The sequence below is a fragment of the Morone saxatilis genome, unplaced genomic scaffold, assembly GCF_004916995.1.
Source record: "Morone saxatilis isolate NCDOM2014 unplaced genomic scaffold, NCSU_SB_2.0 Contig15, whole genome shotgun sequence".
In the NCBI taxonomy this organism is placed as follows: domain Eukaryota; kingdom Metazoa; phylum Chordata; class Actinopteri; family Moronidae; genus Morone; species Morone saxatilis.
Window position 1 is genome coordinate 16,513,983 of NW_023339707.1, and position 18,504 is coordinate 16,532,486.

The 18,504-nt window shown below is 43.7% G+C and overlaps 2 protein-coding genes across 5 annotated transcripts; both read left to right on the plus strand.

The window, feature by feature from the left end:
* The first annotated feature begins 146 nt into the window (after positions 1-146).
* On the plus strand, positions 147-4,187 carry asb14b (ankyrin repeat and SOCS box containing 14b). 3 transcript variants are annotated; one of them, XM_035657139.1, is made up of 11 exons: positions 147-241; positions 767-938; positions 1,029-1,081; positions 1,193-1,324; positions 1,413-1,571; positions 1,676-1,921; positions 2,099-2,267; positions 2,359-2,644; positions 2,756-2,893; positions 3,363-3,516; positions 3,617-4,187. In XM_035657139.1, the coding sequence occupies exons 2-11, from the start codon at positions 814-816 to the stop codon at positions 3,793-3,795; spliced, it is 1,641 nt and encodes a 546-aa protein (XP_035513032.1). In that variant the 5' UTR covers positions 147-241; positions 767-813; the 3' UTR covers positions 3,796-4,187. The 3 variants fall into 3 exon arrangements, with proteins under 3 accessions (XP_035513032.1, XP_035513029.1, XP_035513030.1); XM_035657136.1 differs by having other exon boundaries at positions 2,359-2,893; XM_035657137.1 differs by having other exon boundaries at positions 154-241; positions 782-938; positions 2,359-2,893.
* A 623-nt stretch (positions 4,188-4,810) lies between these two features.
* tasorb (transcription activation suppressor b) lies at positions 4,811-18,229 on the plus strand. 2 transcript variants are annotated; one of them, XM_035656537.1, is made up of 23 exons: positions 4,811-5,229; positions 6,808-6,953; positions 7,270-7,362; positions 7,462-7,534; positions 7,787-7,878; positions 7,971-8,105; positions 8,232-8,356; positions 8,475-8,506; positions 8,776-8,881; positions 9,121-9,224; positions 9,484-9,593; positions 10,001-10,073; positions 10,190-10,264; positions 10,544-11,383; positions 11,760-12,070; positions 12,185-12,287; positions 12,398-13,263; positions 14,653-14,775; positions 15,097-15,256; positions 15,349-15,457; positions 15,573-15,751; positions 16,093-16,227; positions 16,453-18,229. In XM_035656537.1, exons 1-23 carry the CDS (start codon positions 4,926-4,928, stop codon positions 17,703-17,705), a joined length of 5,547 nt encoding a protein of 1,848 aa, XP_035512430.1. In that variant the 5' UTR covers positions 4,811-4,925; the 3' UTR covers positions 17,706-18,229. The 2 variants fall into 2 exon arrangements, with proteins under 2 accessions (XP_035512430.1, XP_035512431.1); XM_035656538.1 differs by having other exon boundaries at positions 16,456-18,229.
* The last annotated feature ends 275 nt before the right edge of the window (positions 18,230-18,504 follow it).

Sequence of the window (18,504 nt, forward strand, 5' to 3'; positions counted from 1 at the left end):
CTGCAAAAGTCAACCTGCTGTGTTTAATAATTACTGTGTTATGAGTGAATTTGCATATGAACTGAATGGTGTCTGTAATGGCAGTGCTCAGTAGGTCAAAGCTAGGTGCTGGCTGTAAAGACCCCGTGATCTGATATTTATAGTGGGAGAGATATAAATAGCTGCAGCATGTAGGGGTACTGAGGAGCCTACTGGCTCTACTGTTTTTAACGCCACCGAAGGCACAGCCATTTGACTGAAGGTAAACACCATACAATACATAAATAATGCATGTATAGAGAAAAACTAGACTGATTAGTGCAGAGTTTACAGTATAGACAACGTGTTGGACTTCATGGTTTGTTAAATTTAAGGTTATGTTGTTGAATTTACAGATCATTTAATAGCACTCGTGCTGTTAAAATGTCTTGTTGTGGCATACATTTTCTTTACAACGTTTCCTAGATTCATATCTAAGAAATACTCCCATCAGTCATACTGCAATATAATACTGTAAAAATAAAATACTGTACTGTAGCTCTCACATGGCCTGTAAAGTTAAGAGCTATAGGGCAAAATCAAAATCATTAGATCCAGTATCTTGAATACATTTAAGTGTCACTAAACTCATTTTGACATCTAATTCAACAACAACAATAATGCTGGCTGCAACTACTCTGTGTTTAACTGTAGTATGCTCAAGTTCACTTTTCCATGTTGGTATTCAGGGTTGCAAGTGGTATACAAGTTCTCAGGTACCAGAATTAATGATCTTGTTTACCTTCAGACTGTGTTTTCCCAGAGCTTGTGCACTGAAACTTTCTGGACTAACAGATGAGCACAAAGACAGAAGATGATTTTTATCAATCGGAGGACGACTTGGATGAAGACGAGGCAACGCAATATATGATTGAACAAAGTCTGATTCAATATAGAAAGCTCAAAGGATTGAATCCAAGGTTAATCTCCAACCACCCAGAATTTTATATCTCTGTCTGTACAGCGTGCGTCTCTTGATCATTTGAATCCTTTTTTATTTCTTTCCATAGTGATCTGAAACCCAGTGAAGACCCTGATGAGATTTTCAAAGCAATCAGGGAGGGTAAGCTGATTCTTTATTCATTCAATTCTTTAACCTGTCAAACCTGATGCAGGTTATTATTAATCTTGCCAGAGGTTCTGATATATTCTGATAATATGTCTTTGTATTTAGGTGATGAAGATGCACTGAACAGAATGATAGTGCAACCAGAGACTCTGTCCAGGGTTGATGACCGAGGGTGGATCCCACTGCACGAGGCTGCAGTCCAAGAGAATAAAAGGATACTTGAGATTATCTTCTCAGGTAGTAGTCAAATTATTAACAGTATGACTCTAATAATTGATTCTTTTACAATTCTGGCATGTTGATTAGTTTTGTGTTTGGGTTCCAGCATCACCCCCAGGTGCAGTCCAGTGTCGTACCCTGAAGGGTGAGACTGCACTGTTTCTGGCTGTGGTTCATGGACTCAGAAAGAATGCCACATTCCTGTTACAGAACGGTTGTAGCCCAGATCTCCAGAACGATGAGCAGGATTCTCCATTAGTGGCAGGTATCTGACATCTGAATACAAAATAGAGCTTTAGATCATTTTACAGACACCTAAATACAGTTGCTAATTGTTTTAATTCTTAATTCTTCTATTCTCTCTTTTAGCTATTCTCAATGACCAGTACGACTTGGCCACACTATTGCTTCGCTACAATGCCAAAGTAGACCAAACAGGACCACTAAACAGGACAGCTCTACATGAATCCGCCTTCTTAGGCCTGGAGAACTTTGTCTATCTGCTCCTAGAGTCGGGTGCCGACCCGAATGCATGTGACATCAAAAAGAAAACTCCACTGTCTCTGGCTGCACTGAATGGACATCTGAATGTGGTTGAGGTCCTGTTACAGAAAGGTATTTGAGATAAGGTGATTTAACCTCCAATCACTCAGTGAGTTGATCTGAAATGTATGGTGCAACAGTAGAAGATACAAAAAATCATCTATTTGTATGCAAAACTGTGGATAACTCTTTCCATACTGTTTTCCAGGAAATGGTCTATTGCATATATACTGAATATATATTTTGTAGGAGCCCATGTGTGCTGTGAATCTGAGTCGGGCACCGTCTTGTTTGACGCAGCAGCATCAGGAAACCCTGACATAATCTCCTTACTCCTGGACCATGGAGCAGATCCCAACCTACCTCTTTACAGTGGGCACCTGCCAATTCACCGTGTGGCCTACCATGGACACATACTGTGAGGAATATCTATATTACAACATCTAGGTTTCTTTCTTTTACAGTTTGATCTGCTGTCATGTTCTTAAATGAGGACTCCTCTTTGACAGGGCCCTGGAGCACCTCATTCCAGTGACTAAGCTGGACGCTGTAAAGGAAAGTGGGATGAGTCCTCTCCATTCTGCAGCCGCCGGGGGACATGCCCATTGTGTGGAGATGCTGCTTAAAGCTGGCTATGATCCAAACTTCATGCTGCACCCAAGGGTGCGCCGCAACTATGATGATGAGCGCAAGTCTGCCCTCTTTTTTGCTGTGTCCAACAATGATCTTCAGTGCACCCGCTTGCTGTTAGAGGCTGGGGCAATGGTGAACCAGGATCCTATTAACTGTTTGCAGGTGGCTCTTAGGCAGGGCAACTATGAGCTAATCAACACATTACTGAAGTCTGGTGCAAATGTCAACTACTACTCCCGTATCAACAGCACTCACTTCCCCTCTGCACTACAGTATGCCTTGAAAGACGAGGTCATGCTGAGAATGATTCTGAACCATGGATATGATGTTAAGCGTTGCTTTGACTGTCCCTACGGCAACAGTTCCCATGACTACACTCCTTGGTCGACCTCAATCATTAAAGACATGGTGGTAAGGCAAAGCTTGTGTGAGAAAAAAATAGTGTAAAGCAAAAATGGGTTTTAAAGTCTGAGAATGTGCCCTCCACCCCCGTTTGTTTGCATGCTTAGTTTCACTTAATCCATGGTTGGGATCATGACTATCTCATTTGATCACATAGACTCTTAACAATTGATAAAGATTGCCTAATATTTATGTTTGACAAAACTTCAGACTACACCAAACACATAAAAAAAGGCAATTATAAGTTTCTGTCTCTAAGTGGGAAAAACTTTCCCAAAAATTACAGTATCTCTAAGCATTGATAACGAATGTAATACGTAATGTAATTCTTTTTTCACCTCTGTTCACTGAGCCTCCCATGAAACCCCTGAATAGGACTGCCTCCTGCGTAAAGAATCTAAAAGTGAATTCCACAGGGGTGCCAACACTTTCTTTCAGGGTTTCGCTTTGACTGCCGTGTGTCTTTGTCTCTTTCTAGTTCTGTGAGGTCATAACAGTGTCCTGGCTTAAGCACTTATCTGCTCAGGTGGTGCGCATCATGCTCGACTACACCGACCACGTCTCCTTCTGCACCAAACTTAAAGACACCTTGGAGGAGCAGAAACAGTGGCTGGAGATCTGTCACATTCAAAGTAAAAACTGCCACGATGCAGTTTTAGTTATTTTTTTTACCTGTCAGCAAAAGTGTATTAATGACTATACAGTATGTTAACTGACTTTATTTACACTCAGGAAATGCAAGGAGCCTGAAGCACCTGTGTCGGTTGCGGATAAGGGAGCATCTCAGTCGCTTGCGCTTGAGAGCCCCAGTTTTCATCAACTTCCTTCCTCTTCCTACCAGGCTGAAAGATTACCTACGCTACAAGGAGTTTGATGTTTACAGCAGGGGCAGCATGTTTAACCCAGAGTGAAACACATTTACAGTTGTCACAGATACCACTGTGACAAAGGGGGCAAAGACAGTCACTATCCATTATATCTTTGCCTTGATATTGTGTGTTTTGGAAAGCACTTTCCAAGTAAATGTACTTTATGCCTTACAATACTATTTGTACAAAACTGTATGTAATTTTTAGTTCTTTCTTTTAATAGTTACAGTGACACATTAATGCCTTGTGTAAAAATTTACTGTTATAGCAAATGGGTCCTAAAGGAAAAACATGCATGGGATTGCATTAATATTCTAATTATTATTTCAAGCTGTCACATTTTATAATGTGAATACAGAATGTAATGCAATAAAGCATACAGACAGTATATAATTACAATGTTTACAATGTTATTAAAAACATCTAAAATTGCACATTTCTTTAGTCTTTCTTGTAAGATGAAGAATATGTGCCTCTTTGTCATCACCTGCTGGTATAATGATGTATTACAAGAGTAGTATTGTTCTATAGGTTGGCATCAACCCACTTCAATAATCAGTAGTCATCTACCAGCCATCTAATGTGGGGTAAAGCTGTGATACAAGGTGTTATAAAGTGCTGCATAATGATACAAAAACTAAATGTTAAAATGTAGAGTAAATATGTCCAGTCAGATTCATAATACTCACACATATTTCACTTCATCCCACAGCTTACTCCTGTTGTGTTTTGTTAAATGAGAGCATTATTTGTTGTTTTGTTTAGCTTTATTCAATAAAAAAGTGTACATACTAGTATGCCAAATACAAACAAATAGTACCCAGCACAATACATGATCGCTAACAACAAAAAATGTATTTATTTTTTTTAAAAGAACAGATAAAAAACAAAATAATTAAGCGTAATGAGAAACAAATTAATATTCCTAATAGGCTCCACGTTCACTCACGTCCCATCACTATATTAATTGCCGCAGTACACCCCTCCGCCGCTGGGTGGCGCGGATAGTCTCGTATGTAAACATAGTGACGGCAGCGTTTTGCAGTGGTGGAGAAGAACGTGTACGTCATTTTCACAATGGCGGAGGCTGGGTGAGGAGGACAGTGTGTGTGTGAAGCGGCGCCGTAATCGTTAGAGCGACATTGCCCGTATTACGTGCACGGTGCCCGAAAATGGCCCTGAACCCCAACGCGGTGGGGAAAAGGGACTCAGAATGTACCGAGACGGACGATCACCAGCCGGAGGGTGGCGAACCCCTGAAGAATTCAGCCGCCACCTCGGCCACAGCCAACCAAAATGGCGATCAGCCTGGATGTGGAGACAGTGTAATGCCCGAACAAGAAGCCCCTGAGCGGCGGAGGAGCGTGCAGACGGACGCCCGGAGCTTTAGCAGTTCTCCCTCACCGGGCCAGAGACCGAGCGAAGAGCTGCCACGGAGAAATTTTCAAATCCCGAGGAAGATAAAAGAACGGAAAGGTGGTGCCATATAGCTGCAATTTTGAACAGACCCTGTCCTGTCTTTCATAATTTTGCTGCTGCATGTTGCTAGCCTGCTAACTAACTAGCTAGCTGGCTGGTTTGGTCGCTAGTTTAACTAAATGTTAACCCGCAACGCAGGTTTTAAAGTTGAATCGTGCGTCATGCGATTACAGCACACGGATAGTCTAGTGTTGATGCGCCGTGAGTTGTTACAGCAGCTATAGCTTCGGGTAGTCCGACTCAGGTATCCCAAGTTATCCAGTGAGAAGCAGGCAGTTACCGGGAACAGTTCCCGTGAAGGCGCCTGGAAGCTGCACTTTGAGGACTGCCCATTTGAAAGCCCACCTTGTTTGGTTTCCTCACCTGTTAATGGGACCATAGTCTCATTCAATGCTGCTGCTGGTGGTGGTGTCATGAGTGTGTTGCAGCCATCACCTGACAACATGTGGGTGTCTCATTGACCTCAGTGAAGGGCATGGATTTATCCACCACACCCGTCTATTTGAAATGTGTTCACAGTACTATGACACTTATTATGAACTCCTTAAGTAGGGCTGCCCACCCCCCCTTTTGTCCCAGCTTGATGTGACTGGCATTTAGGAGCATCCCATCTGCACCTCACCTCCTCAGAGTACAGTACTCCACATACTCCCCATCATATTTCCCAAAAAAAAAAGGCCGTAGTATCCTTAGCAAAGTGGCATATGGATAGTGGTTGTTACAAACCCTGCAGGGATACATCAGTTATTTGTATATATGCAAAGTCGAGCTGGAGTTCCTGAACATTTATGAGTCCCACAATGTGTGTTGTGCTTGCAGTAGGTTGTCCCTCAGCAGGTTGTAATGTACAAAGTGTCTTATTGCCCAAGTTAGAAACTTAACTGCGGGACAGACTGTGTACTCCATCGGTATGTCTCCAGACTTCATTCTTTTGTCTCACACAAGGGACGTTTCCTTCTCGTTACCCCACGACTCGAGGCTGATGATTCTTCCGCTCAGGTTGCCTGGAGTCAGAAAGTGGTTGTTTCACCTCTTTGCGTGTGTCTGGATTGACAGAATACACCTCGTGTAAATGTAGACAGATACAGTCACCCGTATGACGACTTGTTGATGTAAGGGATTCCTCGGTGCTGTTGTTGACAAGTGTTCTTCCCATCCTAGTAATTCCCAAAGCACATTTCAGTAGCCTGTTGTGATGAGCTGGCTTTATCACATGATGAATAAGTTCACCACAAGACTAGATTCACTGCAACCCCACTGACCTGTTCTAATCATGCACAAAGAGTTGTTGCCTGCAAGCACCAGGTTTACACCGCTTCACGTTCCTAGTGGCTTTTATATGACAACATCAGAGTTGGATATCGAGCTGAAGTCTAAACACTCCGAAAGAAACCTGTTTTGGAGTTGATACCTTAATGTCATATTACCCTGTAAATGAGAGAAGAGAAGGACAGTCAGTTTGATTATGCTGCTTTCTGCTGTAGTTTGAAAAGTGTTTGTGTGGCATGCTACTTTTAGGTCTATGCTTACAGATGCTACAAATGCTAATCCACTGACTCCCTTCTGTGTGTGCAGGCTTGTACCAGTTTCTGCCCCCCGACAGCCGGGAGTTTGAGAACCTCGTGAAGATCGTCTCCTCGTTTTACCTAGACTCCAAATCACGAGGAACCTTCTCCTACTGCAAGGCCAGGCTAATACACAATGAGCTGCTGGAGAAGGAGGTTGGTCATTGTCTTCCTGTACCCCACACTGTCAACACGAGCTTTTCAGCTGCTCCCTTTTTTATTGAAGGAACCTTTTTTTTTTTCTTTTTTTTGTAGGTTGAAACATAACAATGCAATTTGAGTAAGAAGTTCTTGTTCAGATTCTCATAGCTCATGTGACAGGAAAGAACACATGCCGAGGGCAGGTTGTAATGAAATGTTTTCAGTATGTAATCTTCCCAGGGCACACATTCTGCCAGAGCCATGCATGTGAGAGTTTGTGAGTTTCAGACGGCTCTATCTCATTTGCTGTCTCCTCCCTTTGTGTGGCCAGTTCATCGAGAAGCGGAGAGAAATGAAGCAGGAGGGGCGGACAGAACAAGAACTGACTGAGTCGTACTGTTTCCTTTATCCGGACAAATCCAAGGTATTGCTGATGGACAAGTTATAAAGCGTGTTGTTTGTTTTCTGTTTTTTTTTTTTTTTTACATGATTCTCAACTTTGTATGTTGTCTTGTATGTTTAGCTCCAGTGGATCTGTGAGAAGGGTCTGTCTGTTGGACACTCGAGGATTACGACACTAGGAAATCCATCAATGGGTAAGTTTGTCTCTTGCATGTTGCTGTTGATTTAAAAAGAGACTGTATTGTTGTAGATAGGGGGTGTTATTGTTTAGCATTTTGACCTGAAAGTTACAACTGAAGACAGCTAATACATGCCTTATCAGCTGGGAACAGCTCTGATATATGCAACACTATGTCGCTTAAATGTTGGTTCACAACTGACTACCCACTGAGTATTGAGTATGTTTATTATTCCTTTCCTTTGATTTGCTTCTTTTGTCATTGTAGGTGTCTGTCTCTCCAAATATTCTGATTTGTTACAAATCAATCCCTTTGAAGTGGGCTCTTCCGGAGACATGATCATTTTTAAAGTTATGAGGGTAAGGCTACCATACTGTTTTCATTTTGTGGTGTTGGCAGAGTTCTAACTCTTGCGGGACTTAAAGCTCACCAGTATGTTTTGTTTTCTCAGGGTCGAATAAAGCACATCCATGAGAACATGCCTAAGAATGCTATAGAACCTACACCCAAGTTTGACTGTCACTTGTCTAAAAGTGCCAATAGGGTTACGTCTCTGCTGTCTTACAGGGCTTTTGAGCTCACACAGGTAAACATTGGTTTGTTTTCCATTCGCTTATTGTTCATATTCTGTTATTAAAGTGATGTTTTAATGTTCTTTTAGGTCTTGGACAGAAGTCAGTAGTTTTAATGCATCTTTCTTGCCATTTTTCAGCAATATTTTTTCGAGTTTGCATTTGACGAGATCAAGGCACGACCTAGGCACGTGTGCCCCTACGCTGTGGTTTCCTTTCAGTACAAAGGCAAGGAGGCTGCAGCAACTCCTATGACTGCACACAGGTACGTATTCCTGCAGGAAATGGTGAAACTCAGGCGGTTGGGGAGGTTTGCAAGAGATGTGTAACATCTCCATAGTGTGCTGTGTTTGTAAACAAGCTTTTGTTTCTCTCCTTAACAGGTTTAACACTATTTCCCCTGAAGGAAGTAAAGGTAAAAAACTTTTTTTTTATTATAAATATGTAATGAAACATTTAACACCAGGAGTGAAAAACTACCTAAGATCTAACATTAGCACTTTTAATTGACATGCTCACTTCTAGTCAGTTACAAAAGAGGACATTTTCAGGGCTAATTATCCAAATTATATCTGTCAAAACGTGTGGCTTTTCAGTGACAAACCAGCAGTTATGTGAACTCATGAGCCCTGCGTTTTTTGTATCATGTCTGACCTCTGACCTGTGCTGTTGATGCCTTTGCAGGGAAGAGCTGCTACACTCTGTGGAGTGGTCCACTAGTGAACAAGGGCCAGGAGTTATTCCCAATCTGTTTACGATCCTCCTCGCGCCCCTACCTCCCTTTCAAACTGTAAGTAAACCTTTAGTCTCTCATATAATTATGCATATCTCAAGATATTACGTAATTCTTCTGTTAATCATTAAAGACACTTTTTGCCACTAAAGATTTTTATGTGCTAAACTTAAACACTGCACATACCTTAGAAGAGAAAGTTGGAATTCCATTGTGTTATATACAGACAGTAGTTATGTTTTTCTGGAATTTGTTATGATTTGCTTTTTGATAAATCCCCATGCGCTTCCCTGCAGGCCTGAGAAGCTGGAGGTAAATCGGGGCATGCAGCTGGAGCAGGTGAAGCGAAAGATTCCCTCTGTGCTTTTTTCTTGGGACACCTACAGCGTATCACGGGAAGGTCAGTCCGGACTCCACATGTGTGTATCTCATAATTAAATGATAAAAAAAAGGGCCTGTGGGCTATAGGCACTAATGCATTTCAATTTCTATAGCTATTCGAAATACATATACTACATTGTGCATTACAAAAGCAGTTATCTTACTAAATCCATCCATTATAGACAAAGTGTTTTTTCAGATAAAACTGAGCATACATTAACTACATAGTTAAGTTATGGCTTTGCTTTGTATTCCAACTTTCTTTTCTTTGTCCGCAGTGATGAAGTGTGGGATGTCCTGCAGCCTGTTTGAGGTGGTGGATGGAAAAGGCAAACCAACCTGCGGCAGCTTGGCAGCGCTGGTCAACAAACTGGAGAGGGACAGGATGGTGAGTCACCCTCTAGCTGTTACCTACCAGGTTCTCATGCTTGAAAATCCCCCAAGAGATACAGAATCAGTTCACCTGTCTTAGTGCTGAATTGAATTCAAATATTCTGCGTGTTTAGTTCATACAAAAATTCCTCTTGTTTCAAAATCGGAGAAAGGACAAGAATGAAAGTAAAGTTTGTCACATGATGTTGCATTTATGCATCATTTCATGTTCCACAAGAAAAAGGTGGAGAGAAAACATCTGTCATGCTATTCTTATTTTGTTTTTTCAGTAACCATAAACAAACACAATGTACACAAGTACAAACCCCTCCAGCAACAGACTGGTATTAAGATCGCTCACGTTATCTGATAATGATAACACCCCGGTGAGTTCTGACTGTGGTGTCTACTGTCCTTATTCAGGTGCTGGTGAAGTCCTTGTTTGACAGGGGCTTTCTCTTCCTGCTCTCCTCAGCTCAGATGGTTGAGTCCAAAGGTGCCAAAACGCTTTTACTCTCCTCTCATAATTCTCTGTTGTGTCAGCTTGAACACCTACTTGTTCCTTTTCTGCAAGGGTTCAGCTTTAAAAACATGATTCTGTTTGTTTTCTAGAGCGGCGGGGGCGGGTGGAGAAGAACCTGCAAGCATTATTCATCTTTCAGGAGTCAAGGATGGTTGTCAAGTATTGTAAGTATTATTCACTGGCTATCAGCCCTTTTTTATTTTTTGACTGGGCTCCTGTTTCGGCATCTGCATGAAGCTCCCAACTGGACCGTTTTATGAGCAGAAAGAGAATGTTTGGATATGAGAAACAGATCTGTCTAACATCTAGCTACTGAACGCTCCTCCTTTTTAGAAAAAATAGAGTTCAGAGGCATCCATGCTGTAACCTGTTTTGGCTTTTCTTAAACTGCCGTCACTGTAGACTGTTGTAGTCTTATAAATGACACATGTCCTCCTTCGTAGCATCAAGACTGTTCGAGCCAGAGCCGCTGACAGTGGAGCCCCAGCCTGCTATGCTGTTCTCCATGGAGCCCTTCATCCCTGCTCTTCACTACGCCTTGTTCAAGTTGCGCCTCAACCCAGGCAAGGACGTGAGCTCTGGGGCGGAGCGCCAGGCCACCGAATACCTAACTCGTATGGATTCGGGCACGGTGCGGCCGTTCATTCTGCCCGATTACAAACATAATGTGGACGATAAGACCAACCCGCTTCAAGTGCCCAGACCCAAATTTAACATGGAGTCCGTGCTGCGTTCTTACGTCCACAACCCTGCCAACTACATTTTACCTCTCAACAAGGCGAAGGACATCATTGAAAGGATACGGAACCCTGTACCCATACCCACACCGGCACCAGTGGAATACAGCCCCGTTTCTGACTGGGGTGGCTCGGACAGGGGCTCAGACAGGGCAGAGAGACCAGCAGAAAGGCTGCCGCAGGAGAGGCCGCCTCCAGAAAGGCCAGCACCGGAGAAGCCAACCCCTGACAGCAGCAGACGGAGGTCAGGGTTGGCCCATTCTAACGGGGCCCAGTTGCAGCACAAGTCCCACATTGAGTCCCAACCTCAGCCCCCTCAGAGGTTGCGGCTGTCCCAGAACGAGTATGATAAAGACAAGATGAAGCAGTTGCTTAAGCTAATCCAGCTCCATAAGAAAGCACTAGTGAAGGATCCTGGGAAGGAACGGGGCGAGGACGGGACTTGGGACGTCAACAGTCTGAAGAGAAAGTTTGAGGGAGATGAAAGGGGGGGCATGAATAAACACCAACGCACAGACCCGCTGAGTAATGGGGAACCCAGTAGAGGTGAGGATGGCTGCAGCTGTCGGTGTAGCTTGATTTAGCTTGGTTTTGTCAGCTTCCAAAGTTATATTATATTACATTATATTGTTCATTGCACTGCAAGTAAGAAAACATTGCTGCCCGTTAGCGCTATATTAACATACAGCTACTGTATTTGCTTACATCAAAATTAAGTTACTTTATCATTGTTTACATTTTTATTTTTTAACCCATTCATGTCAGGATGCGTGCGTTTTTGTTGCTATTTCAGACAGCAGTACATTTTCCTGTGTGCAAGTGCAACAATTGCTATTACAGTTGTTGAGGGTTCAGGATGTTCTTGTACACTAATATACCAGATTTAGCAAATGCCTCTAATTAATTGCATGTATCCTGCTAGGAGCCCAAGCAGATGAGATCGGAGATGAGGGTGGACAGAGCGACAATCTGACAGCAGTGATGGAAAGCATGGGCATCTATGACACTGACCTGAGGGCTCATGGTAACACCAACGCCTCAGCAGTCAACGAGACTCAACGCCTTCTCAAGATCCTCCTGGCTACTCTTAACAAAGCCGTGGCTCAGGGTTCAATGTCTGTGCAGTCAAACCACGGTGAACCGTCGACCGGTTCAGGAAGGGCCGAACCGGCCTTCATTGACCCAGATCTTAGGAAACAAACTGAGCCAGTGTCACAAACAAACTACACAGAGGTGAGATGTAAACAGTTGATTCTAGGGTTGTTGTTTTTTTTATATATTTTTTTTTACCATGCATTGAATGTGTTTGTAGACCTAAAATTAACCTCTGGTGTTTTCTGTGTTAAGGAGGACATGGACTGTAGCCCTGGTAGTCCACTCAGCGCCGGCTCCCCGCCAGAGCAAGCTCACACCTCAGACAACACGAGTTGGGTTAACCCCGTGAATGAAGGTACCTCAAAGCACTCAGTACACACAGACCTCTCCCTTGTAGGCTTATCTTGTATATTGTAGGCAGATCTGAGCATCACTGTGACAAGTGTCCTGCCTGTTTTCCTCCAGACAAAGCCCAGCCTTTTCCCGAGCCAGAGCCCGAGCCAGAGCTGGAGCCTGAGCCGGAGGCTGTGACGGTTGTAGACAGCTTCCCAGAGCCGAAGACATCTGCAGCCACGGAAGCAAAAAAGGCAGCTGCACCATCCACGTTACCAGTCGTTGAGGAAGTTTCCTTCAGGCCCTCGATCAGCCTGGACACCATACTCAACCAGGAAGTTCACAGTCTTACCTCTGACATTAAAAATATCATGCAGACTCACCACATCTGCTATACGTCGCAGCAACCCCCGCGGTTGCCTCTACGCCACTGCTGGCTGCCCAACAGCTGCTTCTCAGACTTTGTTGTACCCTTTGTCTCCCCTGTCCCTGTTCAGGGGCATGTCAGAGCACTGTGTGAGAAGATGGACACGTTGATCCCATCCCCACCTGCTCCCTCCAAGGTCACTTCACCACCTCCCCCAGTGACAACATCTAATCTTACAACACCACCCCCCACCCCTGTCCAGACTTCCAAAAGTAAAGCAGAGCCCGCCCTGTCGAAGAGCACCACCTCTTCTCAGAGTGGTAAAGTGGTCGCTGTCAAGGAGAAGGCGTCCACTAAGGCTAAAACAGACGGCCCATCAGCAGAGCTGGGGGGAGAGATTTATTCTCCCTCTCAAGTCACACCAGACTCTCCAGAACTCAACTCAAAAAACCCAGGCCATGCTTCCGGGAGCGGGTCTGGCCTGCTGGCTGGCAGCCTCATTGGTCAGCTGAAGCCTGAGGTTTTCAGCAGCCTGGTGGAGATCTTTAAGGACGTCACAAAGAATACAGTCAAATTCTACATCTACTCTGGGGATGAGGGGGAGGAGAGCACTGTCTGCAAGGAGATCAAGGTACAACACAAGGTTACAGTGTGGTCTTGAAAGTAGAGCAGCAACAGTTATTCATATTATCAATTAAAGGTGGGGTAAGCAATTCTAGAGAAATCCAATATCTTGACAAATGTGATATAGCGCACATAACAACGCCGCAAGTAATGTAACTAATGTTAGCTATGGTATGTTGTGGGTTGGCAAACTGTTGCTGCTGTGAAGCTAACATGCAGAGTGGACGGTTTTCCAGAGCAAGCACACCAGCTTCAGACAGCAGTACTCACAACTGTCCTGCTACTATAGCTAACATCACAACAGCAGCATATCTTGGCAACGTAGAAAGTATGCCGGCCATGGGCAAGTAATTTAACATTACCCGACGCACAAATCCTGGCTGAATGAACAAGTTAGTGTTGTGTGTCTCAGCCCATTTTTTCCCCCCTTTTACAGAGCCAGGGCTGTGTACAAACACCATTTTTTTTTGTCAAGGCACACACCGAGCTGAAAGCTAGTGCACTATGAGAAAATATTTGCTGAATTTGACAAAAAGTGCATTGGACTAGAATCGCTTTACCTAAAATTGCTTACCCCACCTTTTTTGTCTGTTTTTTGGGTTCTCTGTCTCATTTTTTGTTTTTTAAACAATTAATCATCAGTCAGTAAAATGGCAGAAGACCTGGGTGATAACTCCAACATGCTTGTTTTATCTACTCAAAAGCCCCAAACCCTGTCTGCTGTCTAATGATGTTCTGTGAATCAAAGTTATTATTACTAGGGCTGCACAATTAATTGAAATGTTATCAAAATCGCAATATGACCAAGTGCTGCATCCAAATCACAGAAGCTGCTGTTGAGGGACAATATGTGACTTCACTCTAAAGAAGTACTGTAGTGCTGCAGAGATGCCCTGGCCTACAAATCTTGTTCTCTACTTGTAAGAAAACATTGGGTAGAGACCCCAACAACTGTCACATCATCATGAATTGAATAGCTTTTTCTTTCAGTGAAAGAGATCATGAATCATATCTTTCAAAATATATAAGAAATAAATATGATTTTCTTTTTTTACCATATCATACAGGCCTAATTATTACTTCTAATTCTCCACAGTTTCACATCCATTTCCTCACATTTTTATCTGTAGATGTATTTTAGATCACCTTTATTTTTTTATTGGAGCCAAAGAGCCTCCACAGCTTTCTGCAGTAGTACATTGCACAGACATACACAAGATAAAACACAGATCTACTGTTAGAAAGGCGACACTAGCTCCTCTTTGTCACTATGTGTTTCATGTCTCAGTGCTCAGCTCTTTCCGTATCTTGTCTGTCAGTACTTGTGCATGCAAGAGAGGAAGACACATTCATCTGTTTGTCTCTAACAATTACGTCTCTCCTGTCTGTCACAAAGGAGTACTTGAAGAGTCTAGGCAACAGCGAGTGCAGCCCACAGACGTTCCTAGAAAATAGCGGCAGTTTAGATAAGCTCCTCATCATCATTCAGAATGAGGACATCGCTGCACACGTGCACAAGGTACGATCTGATCACCTCCTGACACCCTCTTCATCTGTCACCCTCCTCAATGTCAGTCTCACCTCCAGTATGTAGTTCGGATGACTCTTCACCAGTGGACCAAGCAGTGATCAAACGCCAATAATGGCATCATAATTATATTTAAACATCTGCAGTGTTGTTGTTTTTAAGTTAATTTACTTTAATGAATGGATTATTTGCACATTGTGTATATATTACATGAAAACATTATATTTAGTTGTTTCTTATATGAAAAAAGTTTTAATACAAAAAGAAATAGAAAAACTCCATTTGTGAAAGTCTCATCTTTTCACCCTGCAGATTCCGGCTCTGGTGTCTTTGAAGAAGTTGCCTTCGGTGAGCTTTGCTGGAGTGGACACTCTCGACGACGTCAAGAACCACACTTACAATGAGCTGTTTGTGTCTGGAGGCTTCATGGTGTCTGATGAGTTTGTCCTCAACCCTGACCTTATCACACAGGGTAAGTTTTACTTTTCTTTGTGGGAGCTGTGCAAGTTTATGAAAATATCTGTTGGACGATACTTCAGAGCTTGCGTTGCTTCTGTTGTCCAGATCGTTTGCAGGGGCTGCTGAAGTTCTTGGAGGAGCAGAGCACCCCGGAACACCCCTGGCAGTGGAAGGTGCACTGCAAGTCCCAGAAGAAGCTTAAAGAACTGGGGAGGTCAGTATCTCAGTAGGAGCTCAACCAAAATGGTAGTAATCTAGTAGTGATCTTTAGCATCTTTAATCAGACTTGAACTTTAAATAAATGTCTGGATCTACTTTTGCTGTTAAAGGTTAAACACCAACGCCATGGGGCTGCTGAACCTTCTTACAGCCTATCAGAAGAAGCACCTAGTGGAGTTCCTTCCCTATCACGAGTGTGACACCCAGTCGCGTCAGGCTCCAGATCTGGAATGCCTAATCAAGCTCCAAGCTCAGCACACGCAACAGCGGCACCTTATCTTCCTCACAGGTATCTTCATCCATCCCTTCATCAGTCTTCTGACACAAGCAAAGAACTACGACTTTATGTGTCAGTGTTGAGCTATTGTAGTGTTTCCTTTATGATTTCTAGTTGAATAAATTATATACATTATTAGAATAATATGAATAATTTACTATTATATTGACTGCAAACAACCGATTGTATTCTTTTGTTTAAGCAGACAAAACTGAAATGATTTCTGTTATTATAGCCTTTACTTTTTTGTCATTGCGATCTATAGAAAGTGTGTAACTTAATTTTTCCGTATGCATACGAAAAGCTGCAGAAATTGCTCACCAAATTTTGTATCTTGTGATGTGTTTTTACAGAGAGGCCATTTGAGATGTTCCTACAGTACTCCAGAAATGGGATTGTGATAGGAAGCATTGATGACGTTATGAGCGGTTTCCACAGTCTGATTGGCTCCATCAATCAGAACGAGCTTCCAACACCGCCCTCTACAGGTGGGTAGCGTCAACAACAGGACACCAAAACCCTTTCGTGTCGTCTTGTTGTACTGCAATTGCTTTGCTAAATTGCTTTATACCCTTTACAGTTATCTCGCCAGTTAAAGATGTCTGTACTACCCAGCAGTTTGATGCTGTTAATGCATCTTAACACATTTATTTGATAATATCTTTCTCTCCACTTTTCCATTTCTCTGTCTCTGCCCTCTCCTGCTCTCCTAGTAGTGAATGATGAGTGTGTGGAAGAGGAGGACATGTCATTAGACTCTGATGACGGTGAGCCACCCACCATATCGGATCCCTCAGAGCAGAACCAGGAGGTTGAGGAGAGGAAGCCTCCACAGCCGCCTCCACCAGAGATGGAGGAGTTTCGTCCTCCACTCCCAGAGCAGCAGTCCACCCCCGAGAGAACTCCAACGCTGTCTGACTACAGCGCTCTCAAAACAGCCATCTCTCAGTTCAAAGCCACCAACCAGATCGGTATAGGCTCTTCAGACATTGGCAGCTTATCGCCAGGAGGCTTTCCTGTGAATCCCCACCAGAGCTTCCTGTGTCCCTCAGCCTCCTGGTCATCCTACACTGGCTCTTCTAGCTATGCGGCCTCCCCGGCCTATCCTGCCTCGCCTTGCAGTGGCACCCAGGAACAGGATTACCGCCCCCCAGGCTCAGCCTCTGCCACAGTCCCAACCCCCCCTGTCATGGCCACACCAGGACCTCTAGCCAAACTGGCCTCCCTCCCCTTGGAAGTCAAACCTCCTCCTCCACCTCACCTCATGATGCTGGGCCACACGTATGGCTCGGACACTGGAGGAGTAGGGGCTGCTGGGAACTCTCCGCTCACCACCTCCATCCCCTACACAGACCATAATGACTTAGCCCAGCCAGGTTACATGGCTGGCATTCCTAAAAATACTAGTGTGACCCCGATGCAACACGATAGGACACGCAGTGGACCTGGGGAAGGTGTATGGGGGGCAGCAGGGACCAGTACTTGTGAGACTGTTATCAGCCAGGGTTTGGTCACATGTGGCCCAGTGGACCCAAGTGGGCTCCCTAACACTGGGGAAACCCTCGGAGGTAGCACCCCTGGTAGTCAGGGGGGCAGGACTCAGGTGAATTGCGCTGACAAGCCTGGACCTACTGTGGGCCTTCCCGCAGTGGCCACCAGGGGGGGCTCAGTAGTCAGACCTAAGCCTCCACATCAAGTGTGTGGTGTGGGCTATGGTAGTATAGGTGGCATCCCTGGACAGATGGACCACGGGCCTATGCGCGGTGGTATGGGTCCTGGTTCTTTAGGGAGCTACCGAGGGAGAGGAGTACCCCCAGTAGGACTTTGGCCTCGGCCAGGACGAGGACATGATCGGGGGGGCGGGACTGGAGGTGGACTTTGCTCTTGGGGTTACCCAGCAGGCAGGGGTGGGACACAGAATTACTACTCGGACTACTCGTACTCTCACAATTATGCCCCCGAATAGACAATCAGTGTGATCAAATGGGGCAACACAAACGCCATACTCTGGAGACTGTTAGAGCTGGCTGAATGTATATATTTCCTTGTCAAACACAATGATTTAAATCAGTAAATAAGGAACCTGGTTTTCTACATTAATAAAAATTGATACAGGCAGTGCCGAGTGTCCTACTGTCATATAAAACTGTATGTACACTCTTTCCATGTGAGCTATTTGAGACCCTGTTCAAACCACTATATTTATATTTGCCAACAAATGTTAATGGCCTTCCAGCTTCTCGGAACTTATCATGTTATTTCTGTTTGTCCGGTTTTGAAACGGTTTGTGAACAAGGGGAAAGGCTGATATTTTTTTAAGGAAAAAAAAAAAAATCTAGTGAAGGAAATTTCACTTTTGCTGTTGGTTTTCTTTTTTTTTATTTTACATATTGTTGTTGTTAAATTCTATTAAAATAAAACCTTTCAAATCTTGTTTGTGTGACCAGTTTGATGACGGTGTCAAGCAAACTATTAAAAATATCAACCACAGGTGTTTTACTGTCCTTTCACTCAAAATATATAAATGGAGGTGGAGAATATAACCTTCAAATACCGGTAGACAAAGTGTGTAATATTGAAACATTTAAACATGTAAAATGATGAATGAAAAAGGTATTTTGATAATAACAGAAGACACTGCAGTAGAACTCAATTTAAATCTATTTTCACCAGCTGGTTAAGCTGTGTTTGGGGAACAGTCTTGAGGAAATACAGCACTTAAAATCCTTCTGAGACTCCAATCTGACTGCCATTGGCCCATCAAC